At 38.5% G+C, this 20,842-nt stretch overlaps 1 protein-coding gene across 1 annotated transcript in view; it reads right to left on the bottom strand.

Annotated features, from left to right (window-relative positions):
* Window positions 1-13,797, bottom strand: part of EIF3E (eukaryotic translation initiation factor 3 subunit E) — a 47,536-nt gene extending 33,739 nt beyond the window's left edge. The window contains exons 1-5 of the mRNA XM_052651645.1: window positions 13,703-13,797; window positions 8,308-8,422; window positions 6,622-6,739; window positions 2,382-2,424; window positions 978-1,082 (exon numbers count right to left, since the gene is read on the bottom strand). Coding sequence (XP_052507605.1) covers window positions 978-1,082; window positions 2,382-2,424; window positions 6,622-6,739; window positions 8,308-8,422; window positions 13,703-13,792 — 471 coding nt within the window. The 5' untranslated portion in view covers window positions 13,793-13,797. The remainder of the gene's footprint in view (window positions 1-977; window positions 1,083-2,381; window positions 2,425-6,621; window positions 6,740-8,307; window positions 8,423-13,702) is intronic.
* Between the last annotated feature and the right edge of the window lie 7,045 nt (window positions 13,798-20,842).

Raw genomic sequence — 20,842 nt, 5'->3', positions numbered from 1 at the left:
AAAACAACCAAAGATAGCAGCCATTGAATGTTTTCTTTGTGACATGTGGGGCTAAAAGAAAAAGGTACCAGAAAACAGAGACAGAAAGAAGGGACTGTTCCAAGGTTAGAAAACAAAAAGTCCCTGTCTTAAGAGGTAATTTCCCAACTTCTAGGATTAACTAGAGTTATCAGAGATGTAAGCAGTTTCTTACTAAACCAAAGTAACAAACAATAATTTCTCAAATGAGAAGCTAGTTAAAATGAGAATTTTGGAAATTTTAGAAGGCATTTATTAATATAATTACCTAAACAGAAGACAGAATGAGAAAGAAATCTGTCAGTGTGAAGCCTGATTTTTCCTTTAGCTTCACACAGCTCTCTCTACCTGACAAAAGCAATGAAACTAGAACTTGTCAAATAAGACAAAATTGCTATTACCTAGCAATACCATTTAAACTCATCTACTCCCTACAAAATGGGGGAAAGAAAATGGAAGTTTATGGTCTAATACCTGAGGGGCGGAAAGTAGAAAAAGTTACTATTAAGGCATAAAATCTTTTAAAAATATCATTAGAATTCCACAGCTGTTTAGAACAAGTTCAAGGAATACGTGCAGCATAAAACGCTGAACTAAAATTAGCAAAAATTAAGTAACATGCCGCCCAAAATGTGCTACTCACTGTGCCGGGCAGTATTATTATAGTAAATCTATTACATGATAGAACTCTACTAACGTTAAAATCATACAGCTATATATAAAATGACAAATCAGTGGTTCCTACTTTTGGATTTCAAGGACAAGCTAAATCTCCCTCCAAATTTTGAGGCCCTGACTTAAGGTTTCCTGTTTCTCTTTGGCTTTTGTTAAAAGTTTATTTTTTCTTTTGCCAATGATGGCTGAAAACTTAATGGACAGACCCAAATCTACAGACCTGTTCTGAAGAACCAAGGCAACCTACAAAAGAAGAGTGAAAAGGAAAAGAAAAGACTACTTACCAACACTCTAAAGAAGTAAAGATATTCTGCTGCTCCAGAGTAATTTCCACATTCATACTGGAATTTTGCATACCTGTACAGTGTATCTAAATATTCCTGCCTGAACTAAAAACAGAAAAAAAGCTTAGGTTATGCTTCTTAATTTTGAGTTTTAAGATTCAAATCATTTATTCTTTCAAATGTCCCCAGATAGCAATTCTTTCAAAAATTGATCCCTCTCCCAGCCCAATATCAGAAAACCACATGACCCTTAAAATATATATTAGGAATTATTGAATTTCACATTCACAGTTCTGGCCTTAAGTTGTGATACAAACTTGAATTACAGCTGAAGGTCTGATGTGTGAATCTCTTAGCTGGTAAAGGAGCTTAGACAACTATCTAGCATATGCATCCCTGTTAAGATTTTCTGATTCTGTATAAATAATGTGTACAGTAAATTTCAGTTCCCTGCAAAAACTGGCCCCCAAATTACACCCATTTTTAGAGTTTATGATGCAAACCTAGTGAAAGAGAAGAAATCTAAGAGAAAGGCTCCAAACTAGAACATTAACAAATATATCAAAACATTTTACATAGAAACTAGAAAAAGTAATCATGCACAGTAGTCAACATGCCTCCTGTTAACAACAATTATGTGTTACATAAAAGATAAAACTTGCTGCTACTGCTGCTAAGTCGCTTCAGTCGTGTCCGACTCAGGGCAACCCCAGAGACGGCAGCCCACCAGGCTCCCCGTCCCTGGGATTCTCCAGGCAAGAACACTGGAGTGGGTTGCCACTTCCTTCTCCAATGCATGAAAGTGAAAAGTGAAGTCGCTCAGTCATGTCTGATTCCTAGCGACCCCATGGACTGCAGCCCACCAGGCCCCTCCGTCCATGGGATTTTCCAGGCAAGAGTACTGGAGTGGGTTGCCATTGTCTTCTCTGTAAAACTTGAATGCAAGCTAAATAATTAATTATATGCGAATGATTATACACACACTTTGAGTTAATGCAAGGGAAGGAGACTAGAAAATGACTGAATAGCCTGTAACAACATTCCTTTATCTGAGGATTTATAAAGGTCTTGATAATGTCAAGGGCTACTACATTCCACAAGGCAGCCAAAGTGTTACTTAATGCTATTCTTCAAAGCATTTTAATTCAAATTTAGTTCTGTTTTACCTACTTGTTAATCCATCAGAAATACAAAAAGCTAACATGTTATCTAAAGGAATTACAAACATATTAATTTCCAATCAAGACTAATTTTTAAAGCTTCAAAAACATACCTCGTCTTACATCTAACACATTAATCGGGAAATTACATCTTTTTCAAGCCATGAATTAACTATTCAGCACTGTTCTTTAATTACCTTTATTACAACATGACAACTAAACAGTTTTTTAAAAGACTACTTACACCATGCTTGTCTGCCAGGTAGTCAAACAGCATCCGACCATCCCTTAATAAAAAAATTTTAAAATTACTATCTTTCACAGGCCACAGAAAACAAGCATATTCATCTTCTATCTTATTACTTACATAAAGCCATATAATTACTTTAATATTTAACACTAAAAATAAGACTTCCAGAAATAAACAGAACATTACATGTTTTGAACATAATGAACACGAACTCAAGGAAAACTAAAGTTTAAAATTTCACTGTGAGATTTCTTAAGCCCTAATTGAAAACCATATGTTCTGATTCACCCCATGATCTCAGTTTTTCAGGTAATAAAACCAGAACATTCTGACTATTCTTATAGTGACATCAGTGAGATCTATTTAGGTGGTAACCTACTGAAAATGCTATTTGCTCTCTTGAGGACACATTTCTAATTGATACTATATTAAAATGGAGAAGGAAATAGATGGACAATACAAACAAGCACGAATTAATCCTATATATTAACTTGGCCCCCCTCCATAATGTTAGTATTTTTCATAAGGACAGTGATTTGGCAAATGTATAAGACTAATAAATCATGCTTAGTTCAGTTCAGTCGCTCAGTCGTGTCCGACTCTTTTGTGACCCCATGAATCGCAGCATGCCAGGCCTCCCTGTCCATCACTAACTCCCGGAGTTCACTCAGACTCACGTCCATCGAGTCAGTGATGCCATCCAGCCATCTCATCCTCCGTCGTTCCCTTCTCCTCCTGCCCCCAATCCCTCCCAGCATCAGAGTCTTTTCCAATGAGTCAACTCTTCTCATGAGGTGGCCAAAGTACTGGAGCTTCAGCTTTAGCATCAGTCCTTCCAAAGAAATCCCAGGGTTGATCTTCAGAATGGACTGGTTGGATCTCCTTGCAGTCCAAGGGACTCTCAAGAGTCTTCTCCAACACCACAGTTCAAAAGCATCAATTCTTCAGCGCTCAGCCTTCTTCATAGTCCAACTCTCACATCCATACATGACCACAGGAAAAACCATAGCCTTGACCAGACGGACCTTGGTCAGCAAAGTAATGTCTCTGCTTTTGAATATGTTATCTAGGTTGGTCATAACTTTTCTTGCAAGGAGTTAACTTACAGGCTATCTGTGCTACACATTCTATCAATATACAATTCATACCAAAGTGTCAAAAAACCCAATTTAACTTTTCTAAAATTAGCATAACTTGAGATGCTGGCAGCCTAGTAAAAAACAAACTGATGACAAAGACACCAAGGGACAAATGACAGGTGGCAGAGTTGCCCACCTTCTGCACATTTTCAAAAATGAAACCATTTCCTTATGTTTACTGCTGCATGTCTTTGGGAGCATAATTTTACTTAAAGGTTTAATGGGGAGGGGATATGAGCATATTATAATAGAAACATTCACAACATTTTAACATAAAAAGATTAAAAAAAACAAACCTCACTTAATACTTGCTGTAGATCACAGTGAAGAACTTTGTGTTACACCCTTTATATTATAAAGTATATAATCACTGTCCTCTAGCTAACTGGGTATTTCTGGGCAAGTATGAGAAGTACAGTACTATATGTTCAATGACATTTTAAAATGGGGAATTGGTGGGGAGATGTTATTAATGTGAAAATGAAAAGGTTATAAACTTAGATTATGATTTTAACCCATAATTTCATCCTTTCATTTATTTCCAATTTATTTTTTATTAAGTCACAAAGAGTTCTCTCTTCTGACAATTTGGTGAACAAATCTGTATTATCTTATTGAAACCCTAATCCAATTACTTCCCAGTTGTTCAGTGACCACACTAAGCTTAGAATTTAAACCTTAAATTTTCTTTGTACCCTAACATCTAGATTATTTCAGGTGTCCCTTTGTGGGCACTTACTTGGGACTTAATTCTAAGTGTATACAAATAAACACAGACAAGCAGGAAAGTTATATACAAATATATGAAAACACAGATAATAGTATTTTAAGATATAACTATCTTTGTGTGTGTATATATATGCAGTATAATATAGTACATTACAGTATGTACATGTATAGTATGTATGTATAGCAAGTACATTATAGTACTTGCTGCTTTTCTAAAAAGAAATATCTGGTAACACTTTCTCAAATCACAAATAAAAACATAGAGCCAATCACTCTAAAATTTTGGTTCAATGATGTATCATAAGAACTCAAGGTGCAACATGGTAAAACCCTGAACAACTCCTCAAGTGAATATATTGATAGAAAAGATTTTCCATGATGGCAGTATTCAATTTTACTAGAAGATTTTATTTTTAAACACTTTTAATGACACAAACGTCTTCACTTAGTAAAGTCAGAGTAAGGTAACATGCTTTCTTTGGAAACCAAACAATAAGTCTACTTCTAGCTAAGAGGAAGTCACAAATAAAAAATAACCCATCAGCTCTCCACCACCCTCCTTGGGCTGGGCATGGAAGGATACGAGAATGATGCAATGTGGTAAGAGAGCTCAGGGTTTCCCAAACAGATCCTCCCTAGGCACAGAGTTTCTCACCCTCAGTACTACTGACATTTTGGGTTGGGTGATTCTTTAGGGGGAAGGAAGGATAATAACTGATGCACTGTAAGATGTACAGCAGCATTCCTAGCCTCTCTTTAGATGCTAGCAGCACCTCTCCAGTTGTGACAACTGAAAATGTCTTCAGACATTCCCAGAAGTCCCTGGAAAGAGGAGTGGAAGTGCTCAGCATAATGAGATCTGGATTAACTGGTCAAGAAGTTCTAAAAACATTTAGTATTATCAGTTATAATTAAGGACTTCTTGGTCCCTACACAATAAAGATAAAGGAAAGTAAACAAAGTGATCATTTAGACCAGGACCTTTTAGACTGAGATACTAGATAAAGCATGAATTACTGTTTGTATTAATCCAGAAAAGAGAATTTTAGAATTCAAATTAAGGAGAGGTTACCTGAAGGCAATAGAAATAAAAACAGAAATAAGCAAAGAGGACCTAGTCAAATTTATAAGCTTTTGTACAGCAAAAGAAACCATAAGCAAAATGAAAAAACAATCCACTGATCGGAAAAAATATTTACAAATGATGCGCCCAACAAAGGCTTCATTTCCCAAAATACAAACAGCTCATAAGGGAATTCCCTGGTGGTCCAGTGCTCAGGACTTCTCACTTCTACTGCAGGAGGAACAGGTTTGAATTCTGGTTGGGGAATTAAGATCCTACATGCCACCCAATGTGGCAAAAACAAACAAAAAAATACAGACAGCTCATATAACTCAACAACCACAAAGCAAGCAACCCAACTGAAAAAAGGCATGAAGGTCTAAATAGACACTTCTCCAAAGAAGTCATACAGATGGCCAACAGGCATATGAAAATATGCCCAACACTGCTAATTATTAAAGAAATGCAAATCAAAACTGCAATGAGGTACCATCTCACAGCAATGAGAATGGCCATTATTAAAAGTCTAACAATAAATGTTGGTGAGGTTGTGGACAAACGGAAACCCTCCTACACTGTTGGTGGGAATGCAAATTGCTGCAGCCACTGTGGAAAACGGTATGGAGGCATCTCAAAAAACTAAAAACAAAGCTACCATATGACCCAGCATTCCCACTACTGAGCATACATATAAACAAAACTGTAGTTCGAAAAGATACATGAACCCCTATGTTCATAACAGCGCTACTCACAGTAACCAAGTTGTTATGAAAACAACATAAAATGTCCAGTAACAGGTGAATGGATAAAGATGTATATATAAACAATGGAATACTACTCAGCCATAAAACGAATGAAGTAACACCATTTGTAACAACATGATTGTACCCAAATCATACTAAGTCAAAAACAGAAAGACAAATATCATATGACATCACTTGGATGTGGAATCTAAAGTACGACACAAATAAACTACAAAACAGAAATAAACTCCCAGACACAGAGAACAGACTTGTAGTTGCATGGGGCGGGGGGGGGGGGGGGGGGGGTGGTGCAGGGGGAGAGGGAAGGGTTAGCAGATGGAAGCTTTAAATATATATAATGGATAACCAACAAGGACCTACTATACAGTACAAGAAACTATTTTCAATATCCTGTGGAAAAAACCATGCTGGAGAACACAATATGTATATGTATATATATATGCATAATTGAATCACTCTGTTGTACAGCAGAAATTAACACAACATTATGTATCAATGCAACTTCAATAAAATAATTTCTTAAAAAAGAAAGAGGCTACCTGGTTGACTGCATTTGCCTTGTGGTTTCTGGATCTTCAAACATCTTCACAATTGGTTCAGTTTCTGCTTGAAGCTGTTTCAGCTGTGCAACAACAGTTGTTCTTTTTTCTCTCAAAGCTATTAAAAATGCAAAGGAGTACTACAATGTTGAATTACACTGCTAACTATGAGGATGTCTTGGGCAGTTTTCAATCTATCTAAATTATACACATATTTATTTCTCCCTAACATATTCACATGCCAGAAGCCACCACATCAGTAACTCCCCTAGATCCAATTTGTTTCTTTCTAGCATCACAAAGTCAGAGGGAATCCTCTTCTTATTCTCAAAGAAAACTGAGGAATATACAGATACAGTCTGAAAGAAGCTGTTGAGGAATCAATTACCTAACTTTACATTCCAGAGACTTCATTCTCGGTGTTTTTATATTCGCTGTCATTGCATTCTCTCAGCAGACTATCCCAGTTTCTGAACAGAGGCCGAAAAGGGTTTACATACATTATTACTACAGGTTTTCAACTAGACTGAATGGAATTTAAATCCAATCAGTAACTTCTCTTTTCACTATAAATCTAGTTTGGCAATCTCTCACAAACAATTCTATAGTTTCTTTTTACTGCACTATGAAGTCAGAGGAAACCTGCACGTAACCTATCCTGCTAGCATGTTTTAAAGTTTCAGAGAAATATTAAGTCTACTTTTTCACCACAAATTAAAATTTAAAGAGCTATGGTTCTTGCAGGAAATTTTAGTAGAAGTCAAAACAGTGATTATGTTTAAGATAATTTCTACATTCTATATTAGAAAGTATATACTACAAGAGTGTTTCTCACACACAGAGGAAATCTGTGATCAAATGTGGAGAAATGTCAATTTAAATAGAGCAAATTGTTATTTCTCTACTGAAGAGTTCTTAGAATCTTTTACTACTACTTGCAGTGTTTTTTTGTTTTTAAAGAATATCTACTGGAGAAGGAAATGGCACCCCACTCCAGTACTCTTGCCTGGAAAATCCCATGGACAGAGAAGCCTGGTAGGCTACCATCTTACCAGGTAGGAAAGAGTCCTACCAGGGGTCGCAAAGAGTCGGACACGACTGAGAGACTTTACTTACTTAATACTACAGAAAACAGGGGTTTAGAAAACACTATACCACAGTAGTTCCCTAATTTGAGGGCTGGTCTTTGGCCAACTTTCTCTGGCTAAGTAAATCTGTGCACAAGAATTCGCATTTCTAACAAGCTCTCCCAGGTGAGCTGAAGATGGTGGTTCTGGGGACCAAGCTCTTGAGAACCATGGCTATTCTCAGATGCTTCAAGACAAACAGGAAATCTCTAAGGCATACAAGATGCTAACTGAAAAAGTTAGCAAGCCAAAAAACCTGCAACATTCCCAGATAATTCTAAGGAAACAATCTGATTAGTAAGTACCACTCTGATGATGCATACTATGAACTGAAAGCATTGATGACCATGTTTTAAAGTAGATTCACACCTTTTATGAAAGAAAATACTCTTTTTGAAGACCTGTAGCCTTTATATTTTTACTTTTCACTCAAACAACTTTTAAATCATTCAAATAATTATTAAAACTTCTGGCTAAAGTTCTTTTATAAATCACAAAATGTTTAATACACATGTCCTCAGCTCTCATCTCAAACTTCAGATGTAATGACAAAACTTACCATGAGGAATATCATCAGAATAAAGGTTTTTGTACACATCCATAGCAAAGTCTACCATGTTGGTATCGCTAAGAAGATCCAATTTCCCTTGTAACAACTCCTTTTCATTATATATCTGCAAAAAAAAAAAAAAAAAATCCACAAACTTTCTAATGAATAAATAGAAGTTCCCTCAAAAAAAGTAGTTAATAGTAAGATTAGTGTACCTGGAAACATATCCTAAACTACAAAATTTTAGTAAAATATCATATACTATTAACTCATGCTCCTACAAGAAAGGCAAGCAATCAACTTACACAGACAAAATATTTTGTTTACCTATCAACTTTAAAATAAAGCAAAACCATTCTCACCAACTTCTGATCTTTTATGTATTCCTACAAGTCACCTTTTAGCCAAGAAAGAACAAGGCTATTGGTAAACAACCATACCAACCCCACTGAGAAGCACATGGTATAGCTGACAACTTTCCACAATCAGGTAATTAGGAATCAATTCTTAAATGTTTTACCTTCTTAGTCACTCTCACATCCACAAGATGCCTACCCATTTCTCCTTGAGGTGGTCTCTCCTTTATATTCCACATACTTTTTCTCTAAATAGTTAAAATCCTTCATAATGCCTTCCATCCACACCCCTGAAACAAAACTAGCACCCATTCTGCCAATCTTGTCATAACAGGTTTCGCTTTGGCAAAAAGTTCAATAAACATTAATTTAGCCCACAGTTCTGGGACCAAATAGATACATAAGCAAACTCACATAAACAGACGTGTACTGAGCAACATGTAAGGATTTTACATAGCGGCATTCAGGAAGAGAGACGGTAAATTAATTCGAAAACAATTTTTAATCAAGTAGTCGAGATGATAACATTTCAGCAAAAGATTTTTGTACTAAATCTAGTTTTGCCATGCAAAGAAAAATGCAGATAATTTCTACAACATCAAAAGAAAAGATAAAGGTGGTCAAATGGTACAGCCATGAGATCAAACCTGAACCTTCTGAACTACATGAAGAACTCCCACAAAACAGTAAGAAAAATACAATCCAATTGAAAACGGCTGTAAGATTTTAATAGGCACTCCACAATAGGACACCCAAATGGCCAATAAACACCGAGAAAGGTCCTCAACTTCACTAATTCCTCATAAAAATCAAATATAAAGTAAAACCACACTAAAATCTAAAAAAACTGACAATATCAGTGTTGATATAGATGTAGAGAAACTGAACAATTTACTCTGCTGCCAGAACTACAACCTCTTCGGAAAACTGTTTTTATCTTCCAAAGCTAAAATATTCTTTAACCTAGCAATTCTACTCCTAGGTACCCAAAATAAATGGGTGTATACATTCAAAGGACATTACCAAGACTGTTCCCAGAAACGTTATTTGCAACAGCCAAGTTTATCAACATTAGAATGAATCAACAGCAGTATATTCATACGATGGATTAACATCCCAAATTGATAAATCTCACAATGTTGAAAGAAGTCATACAAAGCAGTAGGTGCTGGTGAATGCTTAATTCCATTTATATAAAATTTTAAATGGCCAAACTAATCAAACTAGTGCTTACCATTGGGAAGAGTGAGTAATGACTAAGAATGGTCAGAAGAAAGATTTTTAGGATGTTTGCAACATTTTATTTTTTGATCTGGATGGTGGTCACACATAAGTGTGCTTCCTTAGGAGGAAAAAAAGCATTTTATTTGCTCATTTTTCGGTATGTATGTTATACTTGGTAAGAAGTTTACTTAAAACAACAACAACAACAAAGTTTCCTTTCAGTCTGCCCTATGGAAACTCTAACCTTAGGTGAATACATCCTTTTCCTGGCATGTCACCTCTCCTCATCACTTTATCAATAGCCTTTAATTTGTAATGTTTCTCCCAACTGTAGATCCAGAGCATTGTTGCTCTGCGTCAGACCTCAATGGCCCCTTCTTAAATCTACACCCACTTATATCGTTCTCTCTAAATTTTATCTTATAGGCACACTTTTTCTGTAAAGAAAAGATAGTAAACATTTTAAATTCTGTGAGCCAAAATGCAAAAATCAAGAATACTATATATAAGTACCATAAGAAAGAAGTTACAATTTTCTTTTTGAAATTAAAAAAATAACAGAATAAAATTTTTTGCAACACAGTTCTACTAATGAAAAGAATGGAATTCTTTCTAGACAGAAAGAATTTCACTCAACTGGTGTACAGTTAGTGTTCTATAGTTGAGGACAGCTGCAAATGCTCATCTGTTAAATTTGTTTTTTTAGCTCAGACCATACAAAACAGGCAGAGAAGGCTGTATTTGGTTCACATGATACAGTCGGCCAACTCAGTCTATCCACCTCTTGAAAACAACTCCTACTTATTAATAAACTGAAAACCTTTCAACACCTCTTCCTGCTATCCTCTACAAATCCAACATCTACACTGATGATTCTTCAAAAACTCAAGCCTTGAAGCTTCTTTATCCTGCAAATTATAACAACTTTCATCCAGCACCTCATCTCTAACATTTCTAACTTAAATTCATCACCTCTTCTACCACTGTTTCTGAAATGCTTGATCACCCTCAGCACACCCTCTGTTCTAATTTTTACAGTTTTTGATTGTCACTTTCCACGTTAGTTTGGATAGTTCTGCTATTTCCAAGCTCTTCTCTTCGATGTGTGCTCAGTTGCGTCTGACTCTTTGTGGCCCCATGGACTGACTGTAGCCCACCAGGTTTTGGCTATTTTAAAGCTCTTCTCTATAGTAGTAATCATTTATTCCATTCATTTTCTCCAACCAATTAGAATTCAATGTCAATCGCCAGCACTGGAAAAATTTATCTCTTTTCTATGTTCTGGCTAAGGTTAATTATAAAACATTTCAGAAAGAGGCAATAATGTTATTCAATCAAATCTCTGCTTTTCTCAAATCAGCAATTCTTTTTCATCAATCTTGAGATGGCATTTATCCACCATATTGTCCATGTTACTCAAATAACCTACTGTTTCTCTCATTCCAAGAATGACCACTTATAAATGTAGATTTCCAATCAAAGGCTCTTCACACTCACCAATCCTTGCACTTGTCTTGGTCAGTTTCTTCAGTCACCATTTCCATGCTTGACCTCATTCCTCAAAACCCCAACTGAATGCCTCGCTCCCCTCTCATATAGCATGGCCTAACCACGACTGAAGCGACTTAGCAACAGCAGCAGCCTCCTATATGAAAACACTTTGGAGTAGCTACTCTGTACCAGAAGGCTAAATTCTTTATACGCACTAGTTCATTAATTTTTCTAACTTACCCCATGAGGGTGGTGGCAGTTCCAACACTTGATGCATGAGAAAAGGTTTAGTCAAGATGGGAAAGACAGCTCCTAAGTGCACCAGAGTACTGACAGAGAAAGGATCCTAGTCCAGGTCTCAATTCATTCCCCAGGCTCTTAAAAATTATCTGGCCTTCTACTTCACTTGAGAATAAAGAACATCAAGCTTCAAATAAGTATTCACACATTTATTAAATAATCATGAAAAGCCTTTATACCAGACTCTCTTTACTGAGAACAAAAGGGAGAAAACACAGTTCCTGCTCTCATGGAGCTTATACTCTCCAACATACAATAAATATATTTAATTAATACCCTCATCATCACTGAGTATCTATCCTAACCATCTAGCGTATAAAACTCGAAGACACCCGTCCTCAAAATCCTTTTTTGCCCACAGAATAGCACCTCTTCAATTTTGATAACATTCCGCTAGTACTTCTCTGACATTTATTACTCTTGGACTTATAATTACAGACCTTTCTGCACCAAAGGGTAAGTTTTTTAGTGATGAGATTTTATCTTGGATTTTTCATAATTTCATGGTAATCCTATACTTAATGGCTGATAAATATTCCAGCATCTTCTGCCTCTCCAAGTATTACAGCCAAATTACCAATATTCTCTCCAAGAAAACATGTTTTGAGCTGTTATTTCCCACTGATTCTCAGCTGTTCAGTTTTGGTCTTGTCCAATGACAAACTAATTTACACTTATGTATTCTTCCCTTTCATCTGTCTGCCTTGAAAAACCAAAGTGTAAAGACCATTAAATAAGAAGTCTGGCTAGTTTGATATTTTTCTATTCCTTGATCTTTGATGAATCTTCCTCAATTATCCAAAAAAGACAACAGATGGCAAACTAAACTGTTTTATTCAAGCTCTATAATATAAAGTACATCCTATAAAAGAAAAACCAAGAGAGAACAAAGTGTTATATGGCAAGACATTTTTGAACAGTATTGAAAATAAACCTGGCTGTTCTCTAATTTCAACAACTATAGAGTTGTCTGTAGGTTTTTAGAAAAGGTTCATACGAATTTGAGGGTTATACCTGTCCAATGCACCATGGGAAAATTTGAAAACTTATCAGAACAATTTAATGTTTATTTCTAGGGCTTTTTAATTTTTTTGCTGTTCGGACACACAAAATCTACTCCCCAAATCTAGAGTGCCCTAAGTAGACTCGAGTTTTAATCTGCTTCTGGAAACAGAACGCGTCTATTTTTTCTGGTCAATATTCTAATTCTTTCCTCACACTATCGCTTTATTGTAACTACTAAAATGCACCAATTTCCCAATAAACGAAAGTGTAACTAAGCCTAAGATTTTCAAACTTTTAGGGCTGAGACATGTTTTTAAATGAGGTCCAGAACCAAATACTTTTTCAAGGTATCTTGAATAGCTAAATGAACATTAGCAACCAATTCCAAACACTCGAAGTCCGTACATCTATACGCTGAAAACCAACTTTCAAGATAAAAATTGCTGGTTTGTTATTTTTTGGGTCCCCCTTCCCATCGAACAAAACATGCGACGCTTCTAGGAGTGGCTATCTACAGAAACACTAAACTACTCGCAAAGAACTCATAACTTTACGGAAACTAAGGGACTAGATATTTAAGTGTTAAGAAAATCATTCCAAACCATCCGGCAATGAAAAGCACAGAGCCAAAGCCACCCTCCCTACAGTGCCCGAAAAAAAATTAAATTTTTTGCTTCAAGAAGCCAGCTAGTCAAGCATTACTACAGCAGAGCCAGCCAATCGTCAACTTCCGAGAGGGATGACGCGGAAGTCCCTACGGCACCGGCACCTCAAGAAGTGAAGCAGAGATCACTCCCTTTCGCCCCTGAGTTTCGTATTGTCACCTTACCCATGCTCACGGCAGAATTTCGCGTAGCTAATCAACAGGGCTGACGCTAAACTACTAGCAGGTCCTTACAGCTCGTCTCAAGACCAAACTCGCGGCCGCCTCCCACGTGTCAGGCCTAAGGCTACCGCCACTGCTTTTTGGCCTTACCTCGCATCTCACGCACTCCCGCGCCTTCCGCGCGCTCAAAAAAAACCCTTACCTCTTTTACGGAGAGAAACTCAAGCAACGGAAAGACTAAATGCCGATCTAAAAAGTGCGCGATGCGAGTGGTCAAGTCGTACTCCGCCATCTTGCCAAGGAAAAGGAAAGTGTGCGCTCGCTAAAACTTTATTGATAGCGCCGACAAAGGAACAAACAGTCCTGACCTGCGCAAGTGCAGTGGCTAAACCAGTCGAAGAAAGGGGCGGGGTTCAAACGCAAGCGCTCAGAGAACAATAGCGCATGCGTGAGATCCTCCCTCCCTCGTCCGTCCATCCTTCCTAGCAACTGTGAGCGTGGGTGGAGCGGCAGGCGAAATTTCTTCAAGACTAATGAATGTCTTGAAGTTGTTGTTTAGTCCCTCCGTCCTGTCCGACTCTTGTGACTTCATGGACTGCAGCCCACCAGGCTCCTCCATCCATGGGATTTCCCAGGCAAGAATACTGGAGTGGGTTGCCATTTCCTACTCCAGAGTATCTTTCCAACCCAGGGATGGAACCCGCGTCTCCTACAAGTCTCGGCATTGCTGGCTGATCCCTTTACGGCTGAGCCGCCCTTGCGATCCGTTCCGTTAACAAATACTGAAAACTCAAGAACTGATTGGCTGAGGCAATGTCTTTTGTATGGAGGTGCGGTGGAGGACAAGATACTGAGGCTCCTGCTCTCCAGAAAATCACATACAAGGAGGAACAGCTGAGTTTATATTCGGGGTATAGTAATCACTTCATAAGCATTTGTTAAATTAAGGTAGGATTGGTTTCTAGACAAAAAACAAGTGAAATAATTTGAGATTATAGTAAGAATCACAACTTGATGTGTGTGTGGGTCATGGAGTGAGGCGATGCCAGATTGGTCCTTTTTAATTACGGAGTTTAGAGAAAATTCAGGGTTACAATTTAGCCGAAGTTATGGTAACAGGGGCAGATGAACAAAATTAGAGCCTGGGTGAAAACATGCCTGGTGGAAGCACAGCAAAGACAATGAGACAGGAAAGGACTTGGTGTTCTTCAAAAACTGAGTAGCCTATGTGACTGGAGAGTGAGGTTAAAGATACGGAGAAGGGCCAGGTGATGACTAAGGTAGGGAATGTGAGCTTTATTCTAAGGACTCTGGTCTGCTTTGCCCTCTTTGTCATCTTTCAGGCCTCTTCATTTTGGAGTGCCTTGGTATCTTTGACCTCTTCATTCTTCCTAGAGAGTGCTCTAGGCCATTGCCCTAAGTGATGTCATCCAACCAAAAGGCAATCTACACATTGACAACTCCCTAATTAGAGCCCCAACAAGACTAGTAGTTAACAGCCAACTCAATATAACGTGTCCAAAACCAAATTCCCTATGTAATTCCCTGGTCAAAACCTACTTCTTTTACACGTTTCCCCATCTCAGTGAATGCCCACTCCATCTGTCCAGTTCAGACACAAAATCTTCGAGTCATCCTTGACTTTTCTCTTATTCTACGTTGACCCCATCAACAAATTCCCTGGCTCTGCCTTTAAAGCATGTCCTGATCAATCAGTTCACAACACCTACAAGGTTAGTGCCTACTGCAAACCACCATTATTGTGATTTTTAGAATAACCTTTTCACTAATCAGAGAAGGAAATGGCAACCCACTCCAGTATTCTTGCCTGGAGAATCCCATGGACAGAGGAGCCTGGCAGGCTACAGTCCATGGGGTCGCAAAGAATCGGACACTACTGAGCGAGTTTACTTACTTTACTTCACTATCACCTTGCTTTCCCTCTTTTCATCCTCTGGTTTTTACTCCATACAGCAGCCAGAGTGACTTTTTAAAACTAAACTTTTTATTTTGTATTGGGGTATAGCCGATTAATAATGTGATAGTTTCAGGTGAACAGTGAAGGAACTCATCCATATGTATACATGCAGCCATTCTCCCCCAAACTCTCTTCCATCCAGGCTGCCACATAATATTGAGCAGAGTTCCATGTGCTGTACAGTAGGTCCTCGGTTATCCATTTTAAATTTGTGCAGGCAACCGTTAGTTTGTTCTCTAAGTCTGACAAAGTGACTTTTAAAAGTCAAATTATGCTCAAAACCCTCCAGGCCTTGTGTAAGTCTTTAAATAGCCTGTGCATGCTAAGTTGCTTCAGTTGAGTCCAACCCTTTGTGGCCCTATGGACTGTAGCCTGCCAGGCTTCTCTGTCCATAGGATTCTCCAGGCAAGAAAACTGGAGTGCTTTCCAATGCCCTCTTCCAGGGGATCTTCCCTACCTAGGGATCAAACCTACATCTCTTGCAGTTCCTGCACTGCAAGCAGATTCTTTACCACTGAGCCACTGGGGAAGCCTCTTAAATAGCCTGCTGCTGCTGCTAAGTCGCTTCAGTCGTGTCCGACTCTGTGCGACCCCATAGACGGCAGCCCACCAGGCTCCCCTGTCCCTGGGATTCTCCAGGCAAGAACACTGGAGTGGGCTGCCATTTCCTTCAATGCATGAAAGTGAAAAGTGAAAGTGAAGTCTCTCAGTCGTGTCCAACTCCTATCGACCCCATGGACTGCAGCCTACCAGGCCCCTCTGTCCATGGGATTTTCCAGGCGAGAGTACTGGAGTGGGGTGCCATCGCCTTCTCAGCTTAAATAGCCTAGAAATCCCTAAATCATCTGGCCACATTACCTCTCTTCAACTTTTCCATCTCCTCTTCTTGCTCATTCTACCCTAATCTACTACTCCTTTCTATCTCTAAAGATTTTCCTATTCAGGAATTTCATATGAATGGAATACTATAACATATGACTTTTTGGATCTGACTGTTTCACTTTGCACCATGTTTTCAATGTTTATCCAAGTTGTAGCATGTATTAGTAGTTCATTCCTTTTTAGGCCTGAATAATATTCCCTTACACAGATATACCACATATTGTTTACCCATCCATCTGCTGATAGACACCTGGGTTGTTTCTACTTTTTGAGTACTATGAATAATGCTGCTATAAACATTTGTGTACACATTTTTATGTGTATGTAAGTTTTCAGTTCTCTTAATATTCAGAGGTGTCATTGCTGGGTTATATGGTAACTCTTTGTTTAATCATTTGAGGAACTGTCAGAGTATGCTATCGTTTTGCATATAATTTTCCACTGGAGGAAACTGAGTAAAGGATATATGGAATCTTCATATTATTTCTTAACAACTGCTTGTGAATCTATGATCTCAGATTAAAGTTTAATTAAAAAAATGATTCCTAGACTTTGAGCTTAAAAAATTGAATACCTACTGGTGACAGGTGGGTGGGGGGTGACAAAGGAATATGTATGAGTGCTAAAATCAGGAATTCTGTCTCAGGAGGAATAAGATCCCTACTAGATATCCAAGTGATGCTGTCTTGTATGCAAAGGGAAATACTATTCTGGATCTATAGAGTTTATTCACTTATCATGAGTAGAGCCTTGTACTAGCTGTTTTCAAGGATTTGGAAGTACAACATGATCTTTGCCATAGTGTCACTTCAGTATTATCAGGAAAGCAAGGCTGAATTTCCATGAAGCAGAGAATAAATGATATTCTAGGGTGCTGTAATATAGGGAATAGTCTTTGTAGCCCCTTAGAGTTGAGAAATTATAGTTGTAATATGAAGTTTCCTGGACGACCAGAGACCAAAGTTTTAACAGAATATAGACAGGAAAAGAGGGGTCTTCCCAGGTGGTGTTAGTGGTAAAGAACCCACCTGCCAATGCAGAAGTCACATGACATGCAGGTTCAATCCCTGGGTTGAGGAGGGCATGACAACCCATTCCAGTATTCTTGCCTGGAGAATTCCATGGACAGAGGAGCCTAGCAGGCTATAGTCCACTGGGTTGCAAAGAATCCCACATGACTGAAGCAACTTAGCATGCATGCAGGAAAGAGGACATTAAAGAGAGAAACTGCAGGAACTGAGGCTTCCACCAGAAGGGAGCTTCAACAAAGGAGGGAAGGAAGCAGGTAGAGTATGGAAACTTGTCAAAAAGGAACAGTGAGCATCTTTGAGAAGCAGAGAGAAATAAGATGCACTTCAATTTGATTATCACTTTGAACTTTTACCATATTCAAGGTATTAAGCTAGGTGTTAAAGGGAATATATAATTTATGAGAGCTAGTCTCTGGCCACAGGAGCTTTCACTCTAATAAGGGGCAATTATTCATTCATTCAATATAAATTGAGTGCTTACAGTATGCTGTGCACTGGTCTAGGTCCTGGGAATATGTCAGTAAAGAAAACAAACTGCCTTCTCTAAAGAAGCTTATATTCAAGTTGGGGGAGACAGATTAAAAACATATTAACAAATGCATAATTTGGTGGTGATAAATGCTATGAAGAACAATATGCAAGGTAGAAGTTAGAAAATGATGGGAAGGGTTGTTGATTTATATAAAGTTGTCAGGAAGGCCTTTCTGATAAAGTAGAATTTGAAGAGATCTGAAGGAAGTGAGGGTGCCTGTGGCTGCCTAGAAGAGAAAAATTCCAGGCAAAGGAATATTAAGTATAAAGGTATGGAAGCAAAAGTGCAATTTGTATCCTTGAGGGATAACAAGGATGCTTGAAATTCAATAGCTGATTGAGCAAGAGGAAGTGTGCTAGAAGATGAGTTCAGAAAGGGAGGGGTGGGACAGATGACATACTGTTTTGTAGGCCATATTAAAGACTGGATTGCATCTGAAGGAGGTGGAAAGCTGTTGGAGGGTTTCGAGTAGAGAAGGCATATAATCAGAGTTATACTTTAAAAAGCATAACTATTCAGGACTGTCATATGAATGGAATAATATAATACACAGCCTTGAGGGTTTGAAAGAGGGTGGGAGAACAAACATATACGCAGAGGGACCAGTTAAGGGACTGCTGAAATAACTCAGATGCGGTGATGGTGGCTTAGATCAGAGTGGTAGCACTGGAAGAGTTGTGGACAGTAGTGAAATTCTGAATATTTTCTGAATGCAGAACTAGCAAAAATTGCCAGTAGATTAGATGACAAGGGTCCAAGATAACTCTAAGGTCTTTCTAGACTTAGAGACCATTTGCTGAGGTAAGGAAGATGTGATAGCTGCATATTTAAAGGAGAGAAATCAAGAGTTGGGCACACTATGTTTTGGATGTCTATTAGACATGTAAGTTGAAATACTGATTAGGCAGTGGTGCGTATGAATCTGGAATTCAGGAGAAAGGTAAGAGCTGGAGATAGAAAACTAGATGTTATATAGAAAACTAGATGTTATAGAAAACACAAGACCAGGGCCAAATAGTAGAAAGCTTCTGTGAGAAATGTGACATTTATCTGTGGTCATGAGGAGCCTTAAAGTATTTTTGAGTGTGAGAGTAATAATCTTATCTGTGTTTCAGGAAGTTAATTCTGACTGTTGGGTGGACAGTGGATTGGATAGGTGAAACACAGCCAGGCTGTAGAAAATCTTCAAAACCAGACTGGGAAACTTGGATTTACCCAGAGAGGCAATGGGAGTCACTCCTAAAGTTCTTCAATAGAAAAAGACATGAAGACAGTGGTATTTTTGTCCTTTAAAATTATACTGGAAGTGATTTACAAGAAGGATTAAAATGGTGACAAATTGGAAACTCTGCTGATTTGCCTGGCTTTTCCCTTGGAATTTTCCTTGCTGGTTCGTGAAAATATCTTGCTTCTTTTTATAAGAGAGATTAAGCCCCAAATATGGAAAGTCTGACTTTCTTGCTTTAGTCTCTTCCTAGTGTTATAGTTAAAAAGAGATATTACAGAGGAATGACAGGCAAGGCCTCACCTCGTAGGATATCAGTGGTATTCTCATACATTCATCAGATACCTTCACAATTTCCATTTGCCGATCACCATGTCAGCCTCTGGGGAAACAAAGAAAGAGAACCAATCCCAGCCCAAAAGGAGTTTACAGTTTAGTGGGGGTGACAAGCTGTAAAATATAAAAGAATCAGACCACCATGTGAGAGAGTTTATGCACAGAGTGTCTGGAGGAGGAAGTGATTCGCTGCCAGATAAAGCTGGAGTTTCATGGGGAAGATAACACTGGGCTACCTCTGCCGGAATAGATGTTTAGCTGACTAAGAAAAGGGAGAAGAATGTTTCCTGAAGAGGGAAGATCAGGCACACAGACTTGACCTGGAGAAAAAGTGATTGGAGACTTTGAGAAGGTCTTTACGCCTAGAGGGTAGCATGCCTGATGGTGAGTGGCAGAACATTCAGCTGCGTTGAGGGCTCAGGGCTGAACTGTCAAAGGCTCTACGGACTATACTGAGGAGTTTGAATTCTATCCTGCAAGCCCTTTTTTCCTGATAAATCTTTTAGCATCTCGCTTCAATACACTGTCCACTTTCTAGCTCAGGCTCTGATCATCACTCACACAGATTATTGTGATTGTCTTCCAAAGGGTTTTCCTGTGCCAAGTCCTGCACCAATCAAGTCTGTCATCCACCCTTCTGTTTGGATGACCTAAATGTATATCTAACCTTGTTATGGGCTGAATTGCGCCCCCCTCTCCTGAAAATCCCCATTCATGGATCACAGCCTTGTTGTGGTGAAGGGGCTTGTGAAACTCAATGAAACTATGAGCGACCCAAGATGGACAGGTCATAGTGGAGAGTTCTCATAAAACGTGGTCCACTGGAGGAGGGAATGGCAAACCACTGTGGTATTCATGCTGAGAGAACCCCATGAATTATGAAAAGGCAAAAGTATATGACACCAGAAGATGAGCCCCTTCCAGAAAAACATCTATTTCTGCTTCATTAACTATGCCAAAGCCTTTGACTGTGTGGATCACAATACTGTGGAAAATCCTGAAAGAGATGGGAATCACCAGACCACCTAACCTGCCTCTTGAGAAATCTGTATGCAGGCCAGGAAGCAACAGTTAGAACTGGACGTGAAACAACAGACTGGTTCCAAATAGGAAAAGCAGTACGTCAAGGCTGTATATTGTCACCCTGCTTATTTAACTTATATGCAGAGTACATCATGAGAAATGCTAGACTGGCAGAAACACAAGCTGGAATCAAGATTGCCGGGAGAAATATCAATAATCTCACATATGCAGATGACACCACCCTTATGGCAGAAAGTGAAGAGGAGCTAAAAAGCTTCTTGATGAAAGTGAAAGAGGGAGAGCGAAAAAGTTGGCTTAAAGCTCAGCATTCAGAA

The sequence above is a fragment of the Budorcas taxicolor genome, chromosome 14 (assembly GCF_023091745.1).
Source record: "Budorcas taxicolor isolate Tak-1 chromosome 14, Takin1.1, whole genome shotgun sequence".
Classification (NCBI taxonomy): Eukaryota; Metazoa; Chordata; class Mammalia; order Artiodactyla; family Bovidae; genus Budorcas; species Budorcas taxicolor.
Note: the sequence above shows the minus strand (reverse complement) of the source record. Positions and strands in the feature narration are given on the sequence as shown.